General features: G+C 40.5%; 2 protein-coding genes and 1 long non-coding RNA gene across 3 annotated transcripts in view; 2 read left to right on the top strand and 1 right to left on the bottom strand.

Moving 5' to 3' along the window:
• Positions 1 to 117, bottom strand: part of LOC131891911 (SET domain-containing protein SmydA-8-like) — a 20,096-nt gene extending 19,979 nt beyond the window's left edge. Inside the window, exon 1 of the mRNA XM_059241604.1 lies at positions 19 to 117. Coding sequence (XP_059097587.1) covers positions 19 to 36 — 18 coding nt within the window. The 5' untranslated portion in view covers positions 37 to 117. The remainder of the gene's footprint in view (positions 1 to 18) is intronic.
• Positions 118 to 2,827: 2,710 nt separating this feature from the next.
• LOC131891279 (cytochrome P450 6k1-like) lies at positions 2,828 to 3,823 on the top strand. The gene has a single exon (XM_059240806.1). It carries the CDS (start codon positions 2,828 to 2,830, stop codon positions 3,620 to 3,622), a length of 795 nt encoding a protein of 264 aa, XP_059096789.1. The 3' UTR covers positions 3,623 to 3,823.
• Positions 3,824 to 12,835: 9,012 nt separating this feature from the next.
• On the top strand, positions 12,836 to 17,374 carry LOC131891914 (uncharacterized). Its single transcript, XR_009374493.1, has 3 exons — positions 12,836 to 12,866; positions 15,287 to 15,430; positions 17,247 to 17,374. It is a non-coding gene; the product is annotated as an uncharacterized LOC131891914 (long non-coding RNA).
• Positions 17,375 to 17,411: the final 37 nt, after the last annotated feature.

The following is a 17,411-nucleotide window of genomic DNA, read 5'->3' as shown; positions in this document are numbered from 1 at the left end:
ATTATTGCCATCTTCGACCTCTTCAAACGTTCCCATATTGTTAATCGAAAATCAGTTCTCTTGTCTTGAAGTCCAGAAATACACTACAGAGGACTGAGAGAGAAGCATGTGTGTCCCNTGGCATATATAGATGTAGAGGCTCGTTGCAAAAACATTATTTACGGCTCGAGTCAAACCAATAAGCTTATTTTGTTATCAATTTTGGGCATGACCATCTGAAGCTTAGGTACAAGTTTTCAGAACAATTGAATGAGTTCTGTTGAACTTCAGCCATTTTAAGACCAACTACAGTCATTGTTATGAAGTACTAACCCGCGTCACCCAAGGATGAGACATCATCAAAAGCCATTTTGACTAGGTGGCAGAAAATGGTGGCAGAAAGTGGCAGGAATTCCTCCTAAGTGAATTTTTGCCGACGAGGAAATGACTTGGATGGGATATCATTAAAAGCCATTTTGAACGCATGGTAGAAAATGGTATAAAAAAGTTGCAGAAATCCCTCCAAAAAAAGAGATGAGACGTGGTGTAATGGTTAGCGCAGTTTCGTCATAGAGAGGGGGCCCCGGTTCGAACCTCCTCCCCGACCTTTCTCGAGGAAACTTTTGGATGCTAACCCTGCCCACAGACCGAGATCCAAACTGATACGGACACTACACTGCCTATGGGAAAAAGTAGAAGCACGATCTGATGGGTGGATTAGCTGGCCGGGCGAGGCTCATCCCTCCAACACTAGCACACAAATAGCAAAAAAATGGACGATTTTTGCCCTCGCTGGTGTCACCACAATCGTCCAAAGGCAATTGTGGTGTCATTTTTCCTTCAAATGAATCGCTTAAGTACACAGACAATTCTAAATTTCAATTGACTCTTACTCGTCAACCAAAGCCCCAATCGTGATGAAACTTCTCATGATAGTTCCTTCAACTTATACCTAATTAATATTGCCAAGGAAAAAATAGTTGCTGTAGCCTCATCGGCGCCAATTAGCCCCAATTGTGTTCTACCGTTACTCAGACTAATTGTCAACATGTTAATCAGTAGAATATACAACTTTTAGTTCGTTTTGAGCCACTGATGTATCTATATGGTGGCAGCGGTGACTCTCGGTACTAGGTGACGTTGGTGGATTCCAAATCGTTGGGAAGCCTAGGAGAGCCGAATCGGTGTGTGTAGGGTACTTCGTTCAGAAGAAGTAGACAACACGGTACGATATGTCGTACGCAATTGCTCCAGTTGCAAAGACGAAGGGGGACAATTTGGTGGATTACCTCAAGTACTTTGAACGGGTCGCGAACGCTAATGATTGGTCTGATGCCGAGGCAGCGAAGATCTTCCCTGGTTTGTTGGAGGTCGGTTCCACAGTACTTGAAGATGTGGAACCAGTGTCATTGTCAAGCTTTTCGGCAATCAAGAGCTCCCTCATTCCAACAGAGACCTGCTACCGGGAAGCGGCTGTACAAAAGTATTTCTGGTCAATGTCAATGCAACCAAGAGAGTCGGTGGTCCAATATACTGGGGAGATGCAAATCCGTGATGCAGGATTTTCTTCTTTCTTACTAACACCGTAGGGCTGCACCATCTACTTTGGCTCCTGGTGACCACACCATCTCCCTTCATCTTTGCCACCGTCTCTGCTGCCCCATCCATCAACTGCACTGGCATTTGATGAGACGGTGAGCAGATTGGCGTTGCGTTTCCAGTCTTGATTTCATGCTCCACAATATGTGTGAGTCCAAGTCCTTTGAATACTTGAGGATATTTCTTCTCTGGCTCTTGCACTTGGATTGGTAAGCGATATTGTAGGACTTCTTCCTCATCACGCTTTTTCAAGTTAAACAAATCCTCCGCAAAAAGGGTTTCCACTCGCCACTCTTGGTCCCCTGACCCAAATTCGATCCCAGCTAGAATACTGCATTTTTCCTCTCCAGTTTCCTCCATAGACGGCACCAACGATCTTCCCATCACCACAGACTTCCCTGCTGTGTCTACACTCATCCCGTTCTCTCCCAGGAAATCCATCCCAAGTGTTACCGACGAGACTTTGCCCACGTGAAACTTGTGTTCCATCTCCCAGTCTCCAATCTCCACGTGACAAACGAGCGTTCCTTCAATGTTCAGGTTTCCACCTGAGGCCGTTTTGAACATGCTTGGGTTGCCACTGGATGCCTTGAATTGATTACTTGGCAACACACTATCAGTCGCTCCCGTGTCCACCAAAGCTCGTACCTTGCATCCATTCCGCACGACGTCGATTTGAGGTCTGGAATGTCTCCTTCCAATGCTTCGAACTTCTCTCCCAAATCCAGTCTTACTTCGATTCTTTGAGCAGTTTCTTGCTATGTGTCCAGTCTCTCGACATTTAAAACACGTTAGAGTCCCACTTGCCTATCCCATGAATGATGGGATTGAATCAGGCTCCTTGGCCTTTACCTTTGCTTTTCCGTCCGACACTGAGCCAAGAGTTTCCCGTACTCCTTCAGCAAGACGTGCGGCCTGTACTGCAGCTCCAAGTTTTTCGGATTTCTGATTGAGAACTACCCCCTTCAGTTGTGGGTTCAACTGCGAAGTTCGGGTTGCAATTGATTTTCGGAAATTGAACGAGATTTCGGAAAAGGATGCATTTCCTATGCCACGAGTCGATGAGTCCTTGGAGTTATTAAGGGGGTCAAAGATATACTCGGTCTTAGATTGCAACCAAGGCTACTATCAAATTGGATTGGCGGAGAAAGATCAGGAGAAGACTGCATTTCGTTTTCGGGGGGAGCTATTAGAGTTCAAGCAAATGCCCTTTGGGTTGGCATCAGCACCAGCAAAGTTCTGTCGGTTGATGCGGAAATTATTTGCAAACGAGGCAAACGTCGTCGTTTACCTCAATGATATCTGCGTTCATTCAAAAACAGAGGAGGAACACGGTCAGCACTTGGAGAGGTGCGTGAGAATCCTACAGAACGCGGGACCGTCACTCAATGTCCAAAAATGCGTGTTCTTCAAGAAAAATGTGGAGTTCTTGGGGTTCAACGTCAAGGAAAGCGAAATTCGCCCCACCGATTCCAAATTGAAGATTTATGAGTTGGCCAAGAGTCAGGTTACTCAAGATAAACTAATTCAAGAGATCGATGAGGTTATGTCTAAATTAGCTGAAGATCAGGATTTCCCGGATTATAACACGATTCAAACTATGCCTTACTTGGACTCGGTTCTTCACGAGACTTTACGGCTCCACTGTCCACTACCATTTATAAACCGCAATAATTCCCGTGATTACAAGATCCCTGGACATGATGTGGTGATTCCCAAGGGAACTGATGTTTATGTGATGGCCTACAGTATCATGCGAGACGATAGGTACTTTGATCAACCGAATGAGTTCAATCCAGACAATTTCTCTAAAGCCGCAAAGGAGAAGAGAAGTCCATATGCGTATATTTGCCTTTGGCAAGGTCCACGAGCTTGTATTGGAATGAGATTTGCACTCCTGGAAGCCAAGGTTGGCTTGGTTTCTGTACTTACAAAGTATCGGATCAAGGCTTGTCAAGACACACCTCAACACGTTATTAGGGACAACTTTACTCTCCTAGGCAATCCGCGAGATAAACTTTGGGTTGCTAGTGAGGCACAGTAATAAGATAAAAAGTGATATATATTTGATATGAAACTAAACGTCATAATAGAAGTCACTGTAATAATTGACGCACTCATGAAGTCGAAAATATACTGTAAACTGAACAAACTTGAAGTGCTGTGCAGGGCGTTAAAACACGGTGATACCCACCACACTTCCGAGGAGTTGACTCAAATGACAAGAATTCTAGTCGATTTTTTTTCTGTTACATAAACAAAAGGACCTTTTGTCAAAAAAAAAGACTATATCTCTAATAATCTCTAATATATCTCTGATAATGATATATCATACGTCAGGATGAATAAATTTCATTCAAATAAATTGCAATTCATTCATTCAGTTTGTTTTTTTCCGGCCTCTTTAGCAATAATGATAATAATAATTTATTTACCGTACACAGAGAGAGGTCTTGAATGAATTCTTTTTTTTTTTTGGTGCAGACTTCCTTACAGCTACCGGGATTGGAATCCCAGCAGTTCAAGACGAGAAGATTATTTATTATATTTGACTTTTATTTATATATATTATTTGATCGACCAACGAATTGGAGTTGGCTGATCTGGCTAATCCTTGAATATAAGGTTGATCCGGAATTTTAGTCCAAAACTTGTCCAAGTCTGACTTAAATCTTGCTACTGGATCAACCCCTACATAAACCCTAGGAATATTTGAGGGCAGCAAATTGAACAATGAAGGAGCCCGAGAAAGAAGAGAGTTGGACTTCATTGTTTTAACTAGCCTGGATTCTCGAGGGCTTGAAGGTGCTCTCAAAACGCACATTAAGCCTCTACGGTCACTACAATTGACCCTAAATCCTGGGTTGGGACAAAGCTCATGAATGCTTTTGAAAACGTACAATATCAGATACCTATCGTACCTTCTCTGAGTACTGTACAATCCCAACCTTTCTAACCTCTCCCAATACGAGAGCTCTCTCATATCTTCAATGTTCCTAGTAAAACATCTTTGGACCTGCTCGAGCTTTTGAAAACCTGCTGAACTAATTGGAGCCCAAATGGGAGAGGCATATTCAAGATGCGGCTGAACAATCGACTTGTACAGAGTTAGCATCGTGACACTATCTCTGGACTTAAACGTGCGATATATCCAACCACATGTTTGAAAAGCCTTACCAACTTTCAACTGGAATATGCTCATCGAACTTTCCATTATCTTGGAGGACTACACCTAAATCCTTCATGGATGAGACCTGCTCAATGTCCTTACCTTCATCATCTAATAGTGGAGTGTCTAATGGCGTCGACCCAAAGGTCATTGAACGGAATTTCATTCCATTCAAGGCCATGTTACTCGCAGCAACCAGGAATAAATTTGGTCTAGGACCTTTGCCAGACAACCAGAATCCTGACCATTCCTACTAAACTACCAATTTTGTATCATCAGCATAAGAAGAGATACTGACATTACTACTACCAAGCTTCTGAAGCGGAGCAATGAAGATGATGAAAAGGAGAGGACCCAAAATGGAGCCCTGAGGGACACCCGACTTTACATCATGTATGTCACTAAGGGATCCCTCAACCTTAACTAATTGTTTCCTACCACAAATGAAACTTCTTAACCAATTGAGAACCTTGCCTTGGATCCCAATCTCATGGAGCCTGTTAACTACAAGGCCATGATCTACCTTGTCAAAGGCCTTGGCAAAGTCGAGGTAAACTAACTCGACTGATTCATGGCTCTCCAGTCCCTCAATAACCTGCTCTATATGCTCAATCAGTTGGGTAACCGTGCTAAAATGTGCTCGGAACCCATGCTGGCTAGGAGGAAGGACTTCATGTATATCAAGAAATTCAACAAGTTTGAACTTCATGATCTTCTCAAAACACCTCCGCAATATTCGAAGTGAGAGAAATTGGCCTGTAGTTACTGGGAGGGACTTATCTTCCCCCTTTGAAATTGGAACAACATGAGCTACCTTCAGAGAAGAGGGGAACTTGCCCTGGTCCAAGATGCAACGCATCAAGTACGAGAAGACAGGAGCAAGAACCTGTGAGCATCTCATCAGAAACTGAGATGTCACTCCATCAGGGCCAGGGAGCTCGAGAGTCTCAAGTCCCTGATGGCCTCTAAAGCATCTTGATCTGTGACTACAAGATCATCTAAATGCTCAGCTTGACAAGCCTTGCCAGTCCCAACAAAACTCATCAATAGAGCAATGGACTGTTGCTCCTAAATTCAGTGGAGTTGAAAACACACTAGCTAGAGAACTGATCTCCAAGTATGTTGGCCATAGCCCCTACATTGTCTATGGCTTCCCTATCGACCTCAAAAGGCCCTACAGGGGTTTGATCTTTCTCTTAGAGTTTGCATAAGAGAAAAACGCCTTCGGATTCGACCTCACCTCTTGAACAACTCTACTTTCCTTGTTCAACTGATCTGTCTCAATGGAGGCCTTAATTCTACCTTGGATTAAATCCAACTTTCTTTGAAGGCTAGCCACAACTACTGGATTCAAAGTGCTCTGCAGCCTTTTTGCTAGTTTGCAACTCTTTTGGAACAAATTCTTCCTATACTTCGGAATTTTAGAATGTGCCCCGCCTTGTGAAACACATTCAGAGATTGCTAGACTGGAACAGACGTCCTCAAAAACTAGAATCATTTGTCTAAGGCTACATCTATGGACGATTCCTTTTTCAGCATTGAAATAAGATCAAGCTCCCCTAACCTTTCTATAATCAACGGCCAATGTTCATCTTTGAACTTGAACTTAGCCAGACCGACCTTTTTGGCCGGTCTTACTCTAGAGCACGCCGGCTTTTGAGTAATGGTCGACCCTATCTCGAGAACATGATGATCTGACAGATTACTAGGTGTCACATGGACATACTGGATCAGATCAGGGTCATTGGAAAAAACAAGTCAAGAACGCTATTCGCTCTGGTGGCGTACGCAAATCCTCCAGCTTTTCGAACGACTGAGACGTCGATTTCGAAATGGGAAATATACCCATCTGGACTAGCCTCCCACTCTACAACGCTAGCCGGAAAATTGAAGTCCCCTACAAAGAAAACCTTTGAGCAAACTGACTGGTCCAACTCCATTTCCTATGAATTTGAGAGCTGACAAGAACGAGCTTACTGAAGAAGAGGGGCCTATATATTGTCGCAATGGACAGATCAAGACCTTGAAGATGACAGACTAAGACCTCTACTTCTCCATTAGACATTTTTACATGACTACGTAGTGTGCAGGTCATTTCTAACATATAGACATACGCCCCCATGCGGAAAAATGGATTGTCAGGGCGTACTCTATCACATCGAACTAAATTGAAACCAACCATGGCCAACTCTTCATCTAAAACCCCTGGTTGAAGCCAGGTTTCTGTCATGGAAATGAATGAGACCTGCCTATCTAAAGCTAATTCCTCACCTTGATCTTTGTGCTATCTTTTTGGAAATAAGACAATGCACATTCAAATAAAGCCCTTTTATGGGCAGATAGCCCTTCGATGGACTAGAGCTATCAAATCTTTGACTAGGCTCTCTAACCTTAAAAAATCTTGTTTTTGGACAAAACTAACCTTAGGTGGAGGATAAGAGAACCTTTGAGGAGAGGGTAAAAGGGGAGGAGAAGAGGGAGAAGGAACTCTGGCCGCCACCTGAGCATACGATCTAAAAGATGCGTGTGGCTCATGGCGACCAGAGGGGGGCTTAGGGCTACAAAGTTTGGGCAGAAAGAGAGGTTACAGGAATTGAGGGTGAGGTTGTAGGAGAGGGAAGGAACAAGGGGAGGGAAATAGGGAAGGAGAGAGGAAAGGGGTGGGGTAAGTCTGTTGAGAGACTTGACAATGAGGTTGAGAACAACTGCTGTCTCTTCCTCCTAGTGCCACAGAGATGGGCCTTTGTGCATTTGAAATTGAGGCATACCTTGTGCCTCAAAGATCTCATGCACATAAATGGGTGGAAAAAGCTACACCCCTGCTTGGAACAGCCCTTCTCATTGAATTTGAGAAGGCCAAACTCTCTAAGTTTGGGGACACATTCTGGGTGAGCCAGTTTACACCCTTTGCCTACCTTTTTGCATTTCTGTCGTTTATGGACATCGGAAATTTCGAGAGCATTCTCTACTATGCTCTTTTTGACCTCTATGACCTCTTTGACTACAAGGGGCGTTTGAATCAAATCAAAGAGTGTCAGTGCCTGTGTCCCTTTAAAGGGTACCTTCCGGCGCCGGGGTTTGAACCCACGACACCTAGCGAGAGGATTCTTGCCTTGTTCACGCTGCCTCTTAGATCTTTGATGGATGCAAGAGAAAACTTCAATTTCAGCTCCCTCATTATCTAAGTAATGTGGAGGGAAAGCCGATGAGCCATATGACACGTAAGATGTAAGACGTAGTTATTTTAAAACTATATAGTTTCCTTCGCATTTGTGATTGTCTTTAGCTTGAGCTCTTTTTTCTATGATGTTGTCATGTAGTAGACTTGGTTTTGAATTATTGTCTAAGGTGTAGAGTTCATAGTTAGTGTGATTTGATTGTTCATTACTGTATTGATTTTATATTTGGTTAGATCAGCTTGTTGAGTTCATTTCAGTGTTATTTTGTTGTTTGCATAGGTTTGTGATTATTTGTCTTTCTCTGTGTTTTATCTCTATCTTAGATTTACATTTACAGTTTGCTTTAAGGTAGTTTTATTGTTGTTCTGTCTTGTCCTGTGCCTCAAACAACATTACTATAGTTTTTTAGTTTCTTGATCTTGCTGGCATTTGCGTTTGCAATTAATAGTATCTTTGCACTCATAGTGGAAGCCAAATTGGACAAAGCCAGCAAGAGGCTAGCATTTTCTGATTTCAAAAAAAGACAGCACAAAGGTTAAGATCCAGGGTTCTATAGATGAAGAACTAACCATAGTTGGTTTCAATCTAGTTCGTGCAATAGGGTACTCACTACAATCCCATTTTCCTCAGGGCGCGTTGTCTATATGTGGACAAGTTGGTCCAGAGATATATTCCCATTTCGAAATCGACATCTAGTTGATCGAAGTTCTTGAGGAGTTAGTAGAATCACTGCGCAAATCCCAATGCTGGTAGTCACCAAAGCAAATAACCTTTTTTTAACAAGGCAGCGTCCCAGATCAACCCTACATTCAAGGACTGGTTCGGCCTGCCAACTCAGATTTGTTGATAGGCAAATATCATAGAAAGATTAAAAGGTAATAAATGGACGAATTGTAAACTTTCATTTCAATAGGACTGGGCATTGAGTACATTCACTGTAGCGATAGAAAAGCCCGTGAAAAATAAACCTTAAAATTAAAATCTTCCAAATAGCTCTAATATCTGCATTGATCACCCGTCATTTTGGGAACTACTTCGGTGGTCAGTTTAATGATCTCAATTTGAAGCTCTTATATTCTGGCCATTTTTTTTCTCCTGAGGAGTTTTTATTCACATTTATGAACATGGCAAAGGCAAGCGTTGCGTTGAGCGAAGCCCCAAATTTCTTGTCTCTGACAAGCATGAATCAGTCAACTGGATCCACTTCTTCATCTAACAGGAAATATAGTGTATAGATGCCAAGCAGAACAAGAGGAATACTAGGTAGATTGCAGATGACCCTGAAGGGTTTCCCTATCCAAGAACGACTCCACCATCTGTCAGTGACGGTAGTGCGGAATTATTGAGAAATTCCAAATTCCAATCAACCAAATACATTTCTGTTTGCTGAGGACTCAGTTGTATCCTCAGAAAGCATTAGTCAGTTTCGATATCAATTGAACGCCTGTGTCAAAATTATGACCATTTCAAACTCAGACCAGTGAGGACACAAACTGAATGAGTTAGCAACACGTTGATCTCTCTCTTTCCAAATTTCTGGAACGACCCTGATCAACTCTGCCTTGAAGAGGGGAAAGTAGGCTTTCAAAGATCTCGGAGCTAGATGATGTTGGAGGGAATTCAACATTTATTTTTGCTTCATTTTCAAGTATTATCACGTAATTTTGATTGGCCTTGTTATTACGGGACGAATGTAAATAATGATATGCAGCACACATTTTCATTGTCATGATCCTTGGAACGTAAAAGGAATATGACGTCACCATTAATTTTGGAAGTTACCTACTCTTTTGAGGCTTCATATTTCGTTTTCAAGGGAGTCAAATTAGAGTTCCAGTTTATCTTTCATAAAGAAATGATTCGTTTAATTTTGAATTTTAATAACTGTTCATAACTATCACTTGTATTTACATATTGAAAAGGCACTTTTTGAGCTGAAAAAAGTTATTTCTGGACTCATTTTTCAGCCTTTGGAATCTTTTTTTTTTACATTAGACTTGTAAAACCTTTCGAAACTTTTTTCTCTAATATTGCACTTTGTATCTAAGTTTTCAGTACCACTACGGTATTGAAAAGTACCCCAGTGACCTCCAAAAAATTGTGCAGATATCATCATTCAGTTGCCACTTAAAGGAGTCACCTAGATGGTATGTTTACATTTTCTAACATCTTTACGGCTGTATTTCTGTTCAAACTAATCGTCCATAATGATGAATTGAAAAATAAACTCTATTAGCTGGTAACAAAAAGATGAAAAATTAGAATTAAAATCGCGATTGCTAGAGTTGAATGAGACAATTCTCTGAAACCATCTTTCGTCTCTTATTCATGTCTTTTTATGCAAATTATCAAAAGTACAAATTGCTTAGAGCTGATCATGCCCTGTTTGTCAAAGCGCAATACGTCGAGAGACTTCGCGGTCGTATATTATGTGTAAGATCTCAATTTTCAATGAGGGTTACATTCCTTTTAAAGGCATGCGTTTTAAGAGCTGAAAATAAATAAAAAAGAGTATCTTTATTTATTTTACTTACATCAATCTTTACTGGTTAAATAGAGCTTAGGCTAATTCATCTTCAATGCTAATAAGGACGCTTCTAATTTCTGTTAAATAATATCTGAAAAACATGCAGTTTTTTGGAATGCAAGTTTTAAGTTGAGAAACAATTTCATAAGGCACAGGAAATCAAAATTGTTTCTATTATTTTTCAAGGTGAAAACATGTCAGGACGGGTTTTTTGAAGTATTCTGGATGTTTTTATGCAAACCTCCTTACCACTATTCGGACATTTAGGCAAGCGCTGGTACCAGCAAACAAACTTTGCCTGCCAATGCCAGTGATGCAAGATTGGCGTTTCAAACTGGTTTTAACGAAGCTGACCTTTCCTCAAGTAGCAATGTGAAAGAAGGGTCAGCTCCTCAAAAACATGTTTAAAGCTCCAAACTTGCATCGCTGACATTGGTACCAGCAACAAAGGAACCTGCCAGAGCTTGCCTAAACGTCCCCATTGGAAATGGAATCCCGAGCAGACCAAGATTTCGAAAGGGTACCAATTTGTCTTGAAAACTTTATATTAAAGGTATCTTTTCCGCCAAAACATTATCTTGCGCAGATCTGACTAGCCATTAATAAAGAATTGATTATGAACTATGATCGAGACGTTCGTGATTGTTTGTATGAATACCATTGTTGAAGCAGTGTCTCACCATGACGCTGACGTGTGTTTTTTACATTCTAAAATGCAATTAATTACAATCAGAAATACATGCCTTTCAGGTGTAATTAGTAACAAATACAAATACTTTCCTTTCAGATGTCTTTCTAAAAAGTTTTGACCCACTTTGAAGCGGATATTGTAGAGATTTAAAGATTTTCATGCAATATTCTTCTCTATATTATTCAAAAGGGAATTGTTGCTTTCAAATTTATTCACACCAAAAAGTTTCAGGCATGTGGAAATACATACATCGAGCATAAATTCAGAGGTGTTAAAGACGCACATTTACTTTTGCGGACTAAAACATAAGTGTAATATGGAAAAGCAAATTATTACATCTCAATTACAAGCCCTCAAGTGTATTTCAATACAAATACTCTGTTTTCCTAATGCAGTTTAATTTATTAGAATTATGTTACAGTATAATTGAAATTACGTAATTGCAATTACAATTCTAGTCTACCATGAAGAAACATGATTCACCTAGGTACACGTTTTAAAACATGTCCTAATATAAGGATACACAAATATAACATCCTTAATAACAAGCCTTATTTTGCTAGTTAATCACACGAACAAAACCTTCTACGTGTACGTTCAATCTTTGCCTCTCATTATGACTTTAGTGCCGTGTGATTGTTAAAGCTAGGCAAGGAGGTTTCAAATAGTCAATCATATACATTAACAACGCGGTTTCTGCACAAAAAAAAATCAATCTTTTGTTATCTGGAATCAAAGTAAATCAACTGACGCTACAAAGGTCGGCTTAGAGTGAGAAACTCAAATGTTGATGTTTAGCTCTCTTGTCTTTGCCAAAGGAGTACATATGAAACGTGTACGCTTGTGTGATAATGCGATTTAGTCTTGTTCATTGCACTTCAAAGGGTACAAATCATTAAACACAATTCTTGATAAATTGCGTTTACTTATTTTGGGTTATACCTACAAATTTGTTCCATTTTTTCCATTCCCATCGTCTGCTGCTTTTACTCGTCTCTGACTCGTTCGCAAATTTGGCATCACGTTTTCCCAACCCTATAAGTATTGTCAAGTACGGTTTCAGTTTCTACTTAAACAACATTGTTGCAAAGCACGAAATTTGCCAAAACGGAATTAAAACCGAATGTAGGGGCGTTTTATTGCAATTTGATGCACATGAAAGGGGTATTAATTTGACGATTGGCATGAACTTGTGGCTCCTGTGTGGACCCAAAAGAGTTAGTGGATGACCAAGAGCATCTGATCTTTTCCATCTCCCTTACGGAGAGGGTTAGGTCATGGTCCAACTGCAGATCATGGCTAAAACAATGACAGTGCAGAAAGTCATCCTTAGCTAAACTTTGGAATTCGGTCTGCATTCGATGCATCCAAGACATCAGAAATCCGCCCATTTCAAGCATCCGTCCTCAACACATGAAGCATCTCATCCTTACAACCAGACACTTGTGCTCAACAAAGGCATCTGGTTTCAAACGGGCGTTATTACTCAAACAAACCATCTGTCCTCAAGCAAGGGTATGTCTTTAACCCCAAGCATCCGTCCAACAAGAGGCAACTGGCAATCTTCACCATCAGGTCATTCTCTAAAACAAAAGGAGATTATCAGATGCCCCACGACCAAGCAGACGGATTGGCCAGTCTACGATATCTCATCCTACCAACTTCGCCGTACCCAAACTTTTTGGTCCTGTGTTGCCCACAGGAAAACTTGAACTTGGATGAGTAAGTGCATCACATCTTTCCATTGAGGTTGGACATAGTGGTTGAGGCCGGCAAGGGTCTAATGCACCCGTGAGCTCACCATGGTAGGTTGATCCTGAGCCCTTGTGCATGGCTAATCTATGAGTGGTATGGTAGGGTTAGCGTGAGCTCTTGTGCTTGCTGATTCAGAAGACCTATGGTTAGGCTATCAGTAGAGCCTTGAGCATGGCTGATCCATGAGACCTATGGTAGGTTAACCCGTTAGCCCCTTTACGTGGTTGATCCTCTAGCCCTTGTGCATGGCTAATCAGTGAGACCTATGGTAGGTTGACCCGTTAGCCCCTATACGTGGTTGATCCTTGAAGCCCTTGTGCATGGCTAATCCGTGAGACCTATGTTAGGTTGAATCCGTGAACATTTGTGCCTGGCTGATTCAGAAGGCCTATGGTAGGCTAATCTATGAGCCCTTGTGCATGGCTGATCCATGAGCCCTATGGTAGTTAATTGGTGAGCCCTATGGTAGGTTGATCCGTGAGCCCTTGTGCATTTTCTTGCCTTTTGAAGATCTATTCTTCAAATGGCTGTTGGATGTGATGCATTGAGGACATGCTTTAAAAAGATGTTATATGTTTGTTATTTGAGCAAACAGCCCTTGTTTGAGCTTGGAACAAGTGCTCAATCCACAATCCACTCCCTCATTGCGTTATGTTCACTTTTAGTTCAAAAAAGTAAATGATATGCCTGAAAAACAACTTGAATTGCTGCGAGATAAATGTTTTTTCCATTTTCAGTTTCTAAAGAGTGAAGACATCATCCTAGAATTACAGGGTGAAAGAATTAAGGGCCGCTCTTTGTCGCTTTATGAAAAATCCAACCCCTAACTCAAGAATGACTTGATCAGATTGAATCTGCAGTTTTTAATAAAAGGGATTATTGAAAAAACCAACACCATATACATCGAATGATCCGAATTCACTCCAAGGAGATTGGTAACCTTCTGATGGTTTGCCCACTAAAGATTGAAGTCCTGAAAATCCAGATTTCGGCCATTAGGCCTGGCTGTTCTTAACAAGGATTTATAGGCATTTTGCATTAGGATCTCCACTCTCAAATCGTTTGAGGATGATCACTGAAAGGCTCACCAAAGTTCCCTTGTCTTTACCGGCCTTCAGGATCGCCTTACCTTGGTTCTGACTTCAGACTGCGCTCACTTGAATTTTCGACATTGTTTTTGACGGCACTTATCAGATGGTAAGCCATCGCCTCCGAGGATATCGATAGACCATTTGTATATGGTCACTAGGTACTTATACAGTTTCTCTTAAGAAATGCTTCTTGTGGTTTATGCTCTAAATAATCTTCTTGAAGCATGGGAGAAAATGTGTTGTGAAAAAACAGCCATGGAGGCCCTTAATTTCTTTACACCCTTGTAAAAAAACGAATTGAGACATTGGAAGTGGCAACTGCAAGGATGATGTCTGCACATATTTTGGGAGGCCATTGGGCACTTTTCAAAACATAGAGGTGCTAAAAATCCAAGATACAAATCTCAAATATAATATATACCTTTTCTAAGGTTTCAAAAAATGCATTGCAAAAATACGAAATTCTAAAATACAAAAAAGCCGCAAAACGGCTTTTTTCTTCTAAAATTAGTGTTTATGCATGTTAATGAGTGAAACTGAGACAGCTTATAAAGATACCTACCTAACATGAACCATTCCTTTAATGGATAAAAGAACTGAACCCTTTATTTAATCCCTCAGCAAAGAGATATGAAGCCTCAAAAGCAGAACGATCTCTCAAAATTGAAGATGACGTCATCTTCCTTTCCCGCTTCAATGAGTCAGCAGCCAATGATTGTTGCTCAAAATTAATGTGGTTCAAATTTGCTCTTCATGTGGTACCCACACTAGGAAAAAAATATTTTAGGCGAGAAACGGGGTATTTGACTATTTGTCACTTTTTGTGGAAAGTTGGAGTTAATTTTTGGAAGTAGTTCTGTTTCATTTGTCATGTTGCGTTACATGTGGTTGTCTATAAGCTCCAGATCACCAACCTCTACGTCCATGTCCGCTTATCTTTAGAGCATGCAAAAAATGAGAATAAGCGTTGAATGTCAAAAAACCAACTTACATTTTTCTTACCCTTACTTATTCTTAATAATTGAAAATCTACATTCCTAGTCATTGCCTATCATGTACTGAATGAGCCTGAAATTGTATTCGCCCGCCCTCTCTTTCAAAGAGCACTAGATTTGGCTAAGCGTTTGTGCATTAACAGACTAAAACAAAACACACAGGCAAAACATACAATTTTTGAAGAGCTTCAGCTTGTCCTCCTCCAAGCCTCCCCTTATCTTTTGCTTTGCAGGTTAGAATTGCAATGCGATGAAATAAATAACTCAGGCTTCAAAGTTCAAACTTGAATCGATCTTTTAGGCCAAACGCGACGAGTGACACGAAATATGGGCGAGAACGATTTTCCTTTCACGTTTCAAACGGTTTCTCATGAGCATGAGGAGGCGAAACGGAAGGTCTTTAACGACGAGTCTTTGGAAATAAATGTGACACAAGTAATGCCAGGTAAGCAAACACTCTTAAGTCGTTTCGAATGCATGGTTTAAAGATTAGAGTGGTCTGTTCCTTTTTGGGAAATTCAATGATCTTTTTCCTTAAGCTATATCCCGGCCAAATCATTGTCAAACACCGCAAGACTGGACTGTCCCGTATTTTGCTGCGTCATAGGGCATTCTCTTTCCTTTTCCTTTCTTCCATAATATAAAAAAGGAGTTGGCTAAGGCTAGTTTGGCAAATGTGGACGCGGGCTTGCTTAGCAGTAAACTATTAAGATATATTTTAAAGATCATATTCGCAAGAAATGACTTATAAATGCATTCTTTTGACATCAAAACATTTCCATTATTCAAGTTAGAATATATTGGTGTCTTCACTTTTTCAACAGAAGTCCCCATTTCCATGATATTCAAGGACAAATATAGCGCGTCTTCTTTTAGAGTCGGGCTTTATAGGACACACTGCATGTTTTCAACCTCCGCTAGAGTCTTCCTTGTTTTCTTGTTTTCTGTGGCTAGATCACGAGAGTCTATTGTTGATAACTAGTGATTCAATTGAAATGAAAAAGTATGATTTCAATCCTTTTGAAATTATTACAAGTTACCATGGCATACCTTCTTCTTACAGACGCTAACTCTTAAATCAAGTAAAGTCGATAATCTGCAATGCCCGCATTGCAAAAATTTCAATGAGGAATGCGTCATTTAGTTGGGCCTAATCAGTGTCCCGCAACCCGTATAGGGTCCCAAGTTATGGACAAAAAATGCTTTGTTGGACTACGCAGCTTTTGCCAGAACCAAGTAACTTTAAAGAAATGGTATATGGTCAGCTTATTTGTGGCGCCTTTACTATCTGAAAATGAGAGTTGTAGTTTTTTTACATGGTTGCACGAATGCAGTAACTGCAAGATCTTTGCTCGAAACCCAAATATTGGTATTCTGGAAATGCACTTTTATTACTTGCTAAAAACTCACTAAAATTCACTTTCCATTACTTGATAGATAGAAAGAGAGAGTTATTAAAAAGTAATATACCATTGACCAATCAAAACCAAGTTGAGAGCGCCAAGTTACGGGTACTTGGTACTGCAAGCTTGTTAACGAATGCGAGATTCGAGCCCATGTCCTCTGGGGCCCCATGTGCTCTGGGGCCCCATGTGCTCTGGGTCTCCATGTCTTGCCTTGACGGGTGCATTAGCCCATTCGGCTACCAACATTCATTACTTATTGCCAACAATGACGCACTAATTAAACCTTAAAAAGCTGCAGATTCGCAATCAACTTGGACTGTTCTGTTCTGTGGAGAATGAATTTGAAATAGTTAACTCTTTTTTAAACAAAGATGTTTATCTGAATTAGAACGTTTTGATAGAAGAGTAGAAAAATATGATTGAGTTAAAAAAATCTCCCTATCCAAGTAATAAAACAAGTCTAACTAATCTTCGCCCAAATGAAGCAGGTTAAATTCTTTCTTCTTTGCATCTTTGCAATCGGTAGTGGATCAGATATTTCATGAATATTGAGATGAATGAATATTATAGATCGATATAAATTTTCCATTATGAAGTACTGCTGACTCCATTTCTTTTGGCAGCGAAACAGTCTTTTGAAGCAATAAGAATCAGACTGCGAGTATCATTAATTGACTAAATATCCTTTACAAACGAGACAGTTTATGACACTAAAAGTGAATTGCTGTTGTTTTTGCCTGCTATGGTGCAAGTGAAGGGAGCCCAGAAATTTATGTTATGTAAATTCTATAATTAGCAGAATTTTAAATATTGATAAAGATGGCGATTTCTCAAAAGCTTCAACCACATTTTCAGGACGTATCTTTCTGCCCAAAGCCTACGAAGAAGATGCCAAAAGAATTTATAACATGGAATTGCGGCCAGATGACATATGGATTGTCACGTACCCAAAATGTGGGACAACGTGGACCCAAGTATTACTATTTATATATGCTTTAGGGAAAATACGTTATCGCTAAT

Source organism: Tigriopus californicus, chromosome 12 (assembly GCF_007210705.1).
Source record: "Tigriopus californicus strain San Diego chromosome 12, Tcal_SD_v2.1, whole genome shotgun sequence".
Taxonomy (NCBI): domain Eukaryota; kingdom Metazoa; phylum Arthropoda; class Copepoda; order Harpacticoida; family Harpacticidae; genus Tigriopus; species Tigriopus californicus.
Note: the sequence above shows the minus strand (reverse complement) of the source record. Positions and strands in the feature narration are given on the sequence as shown.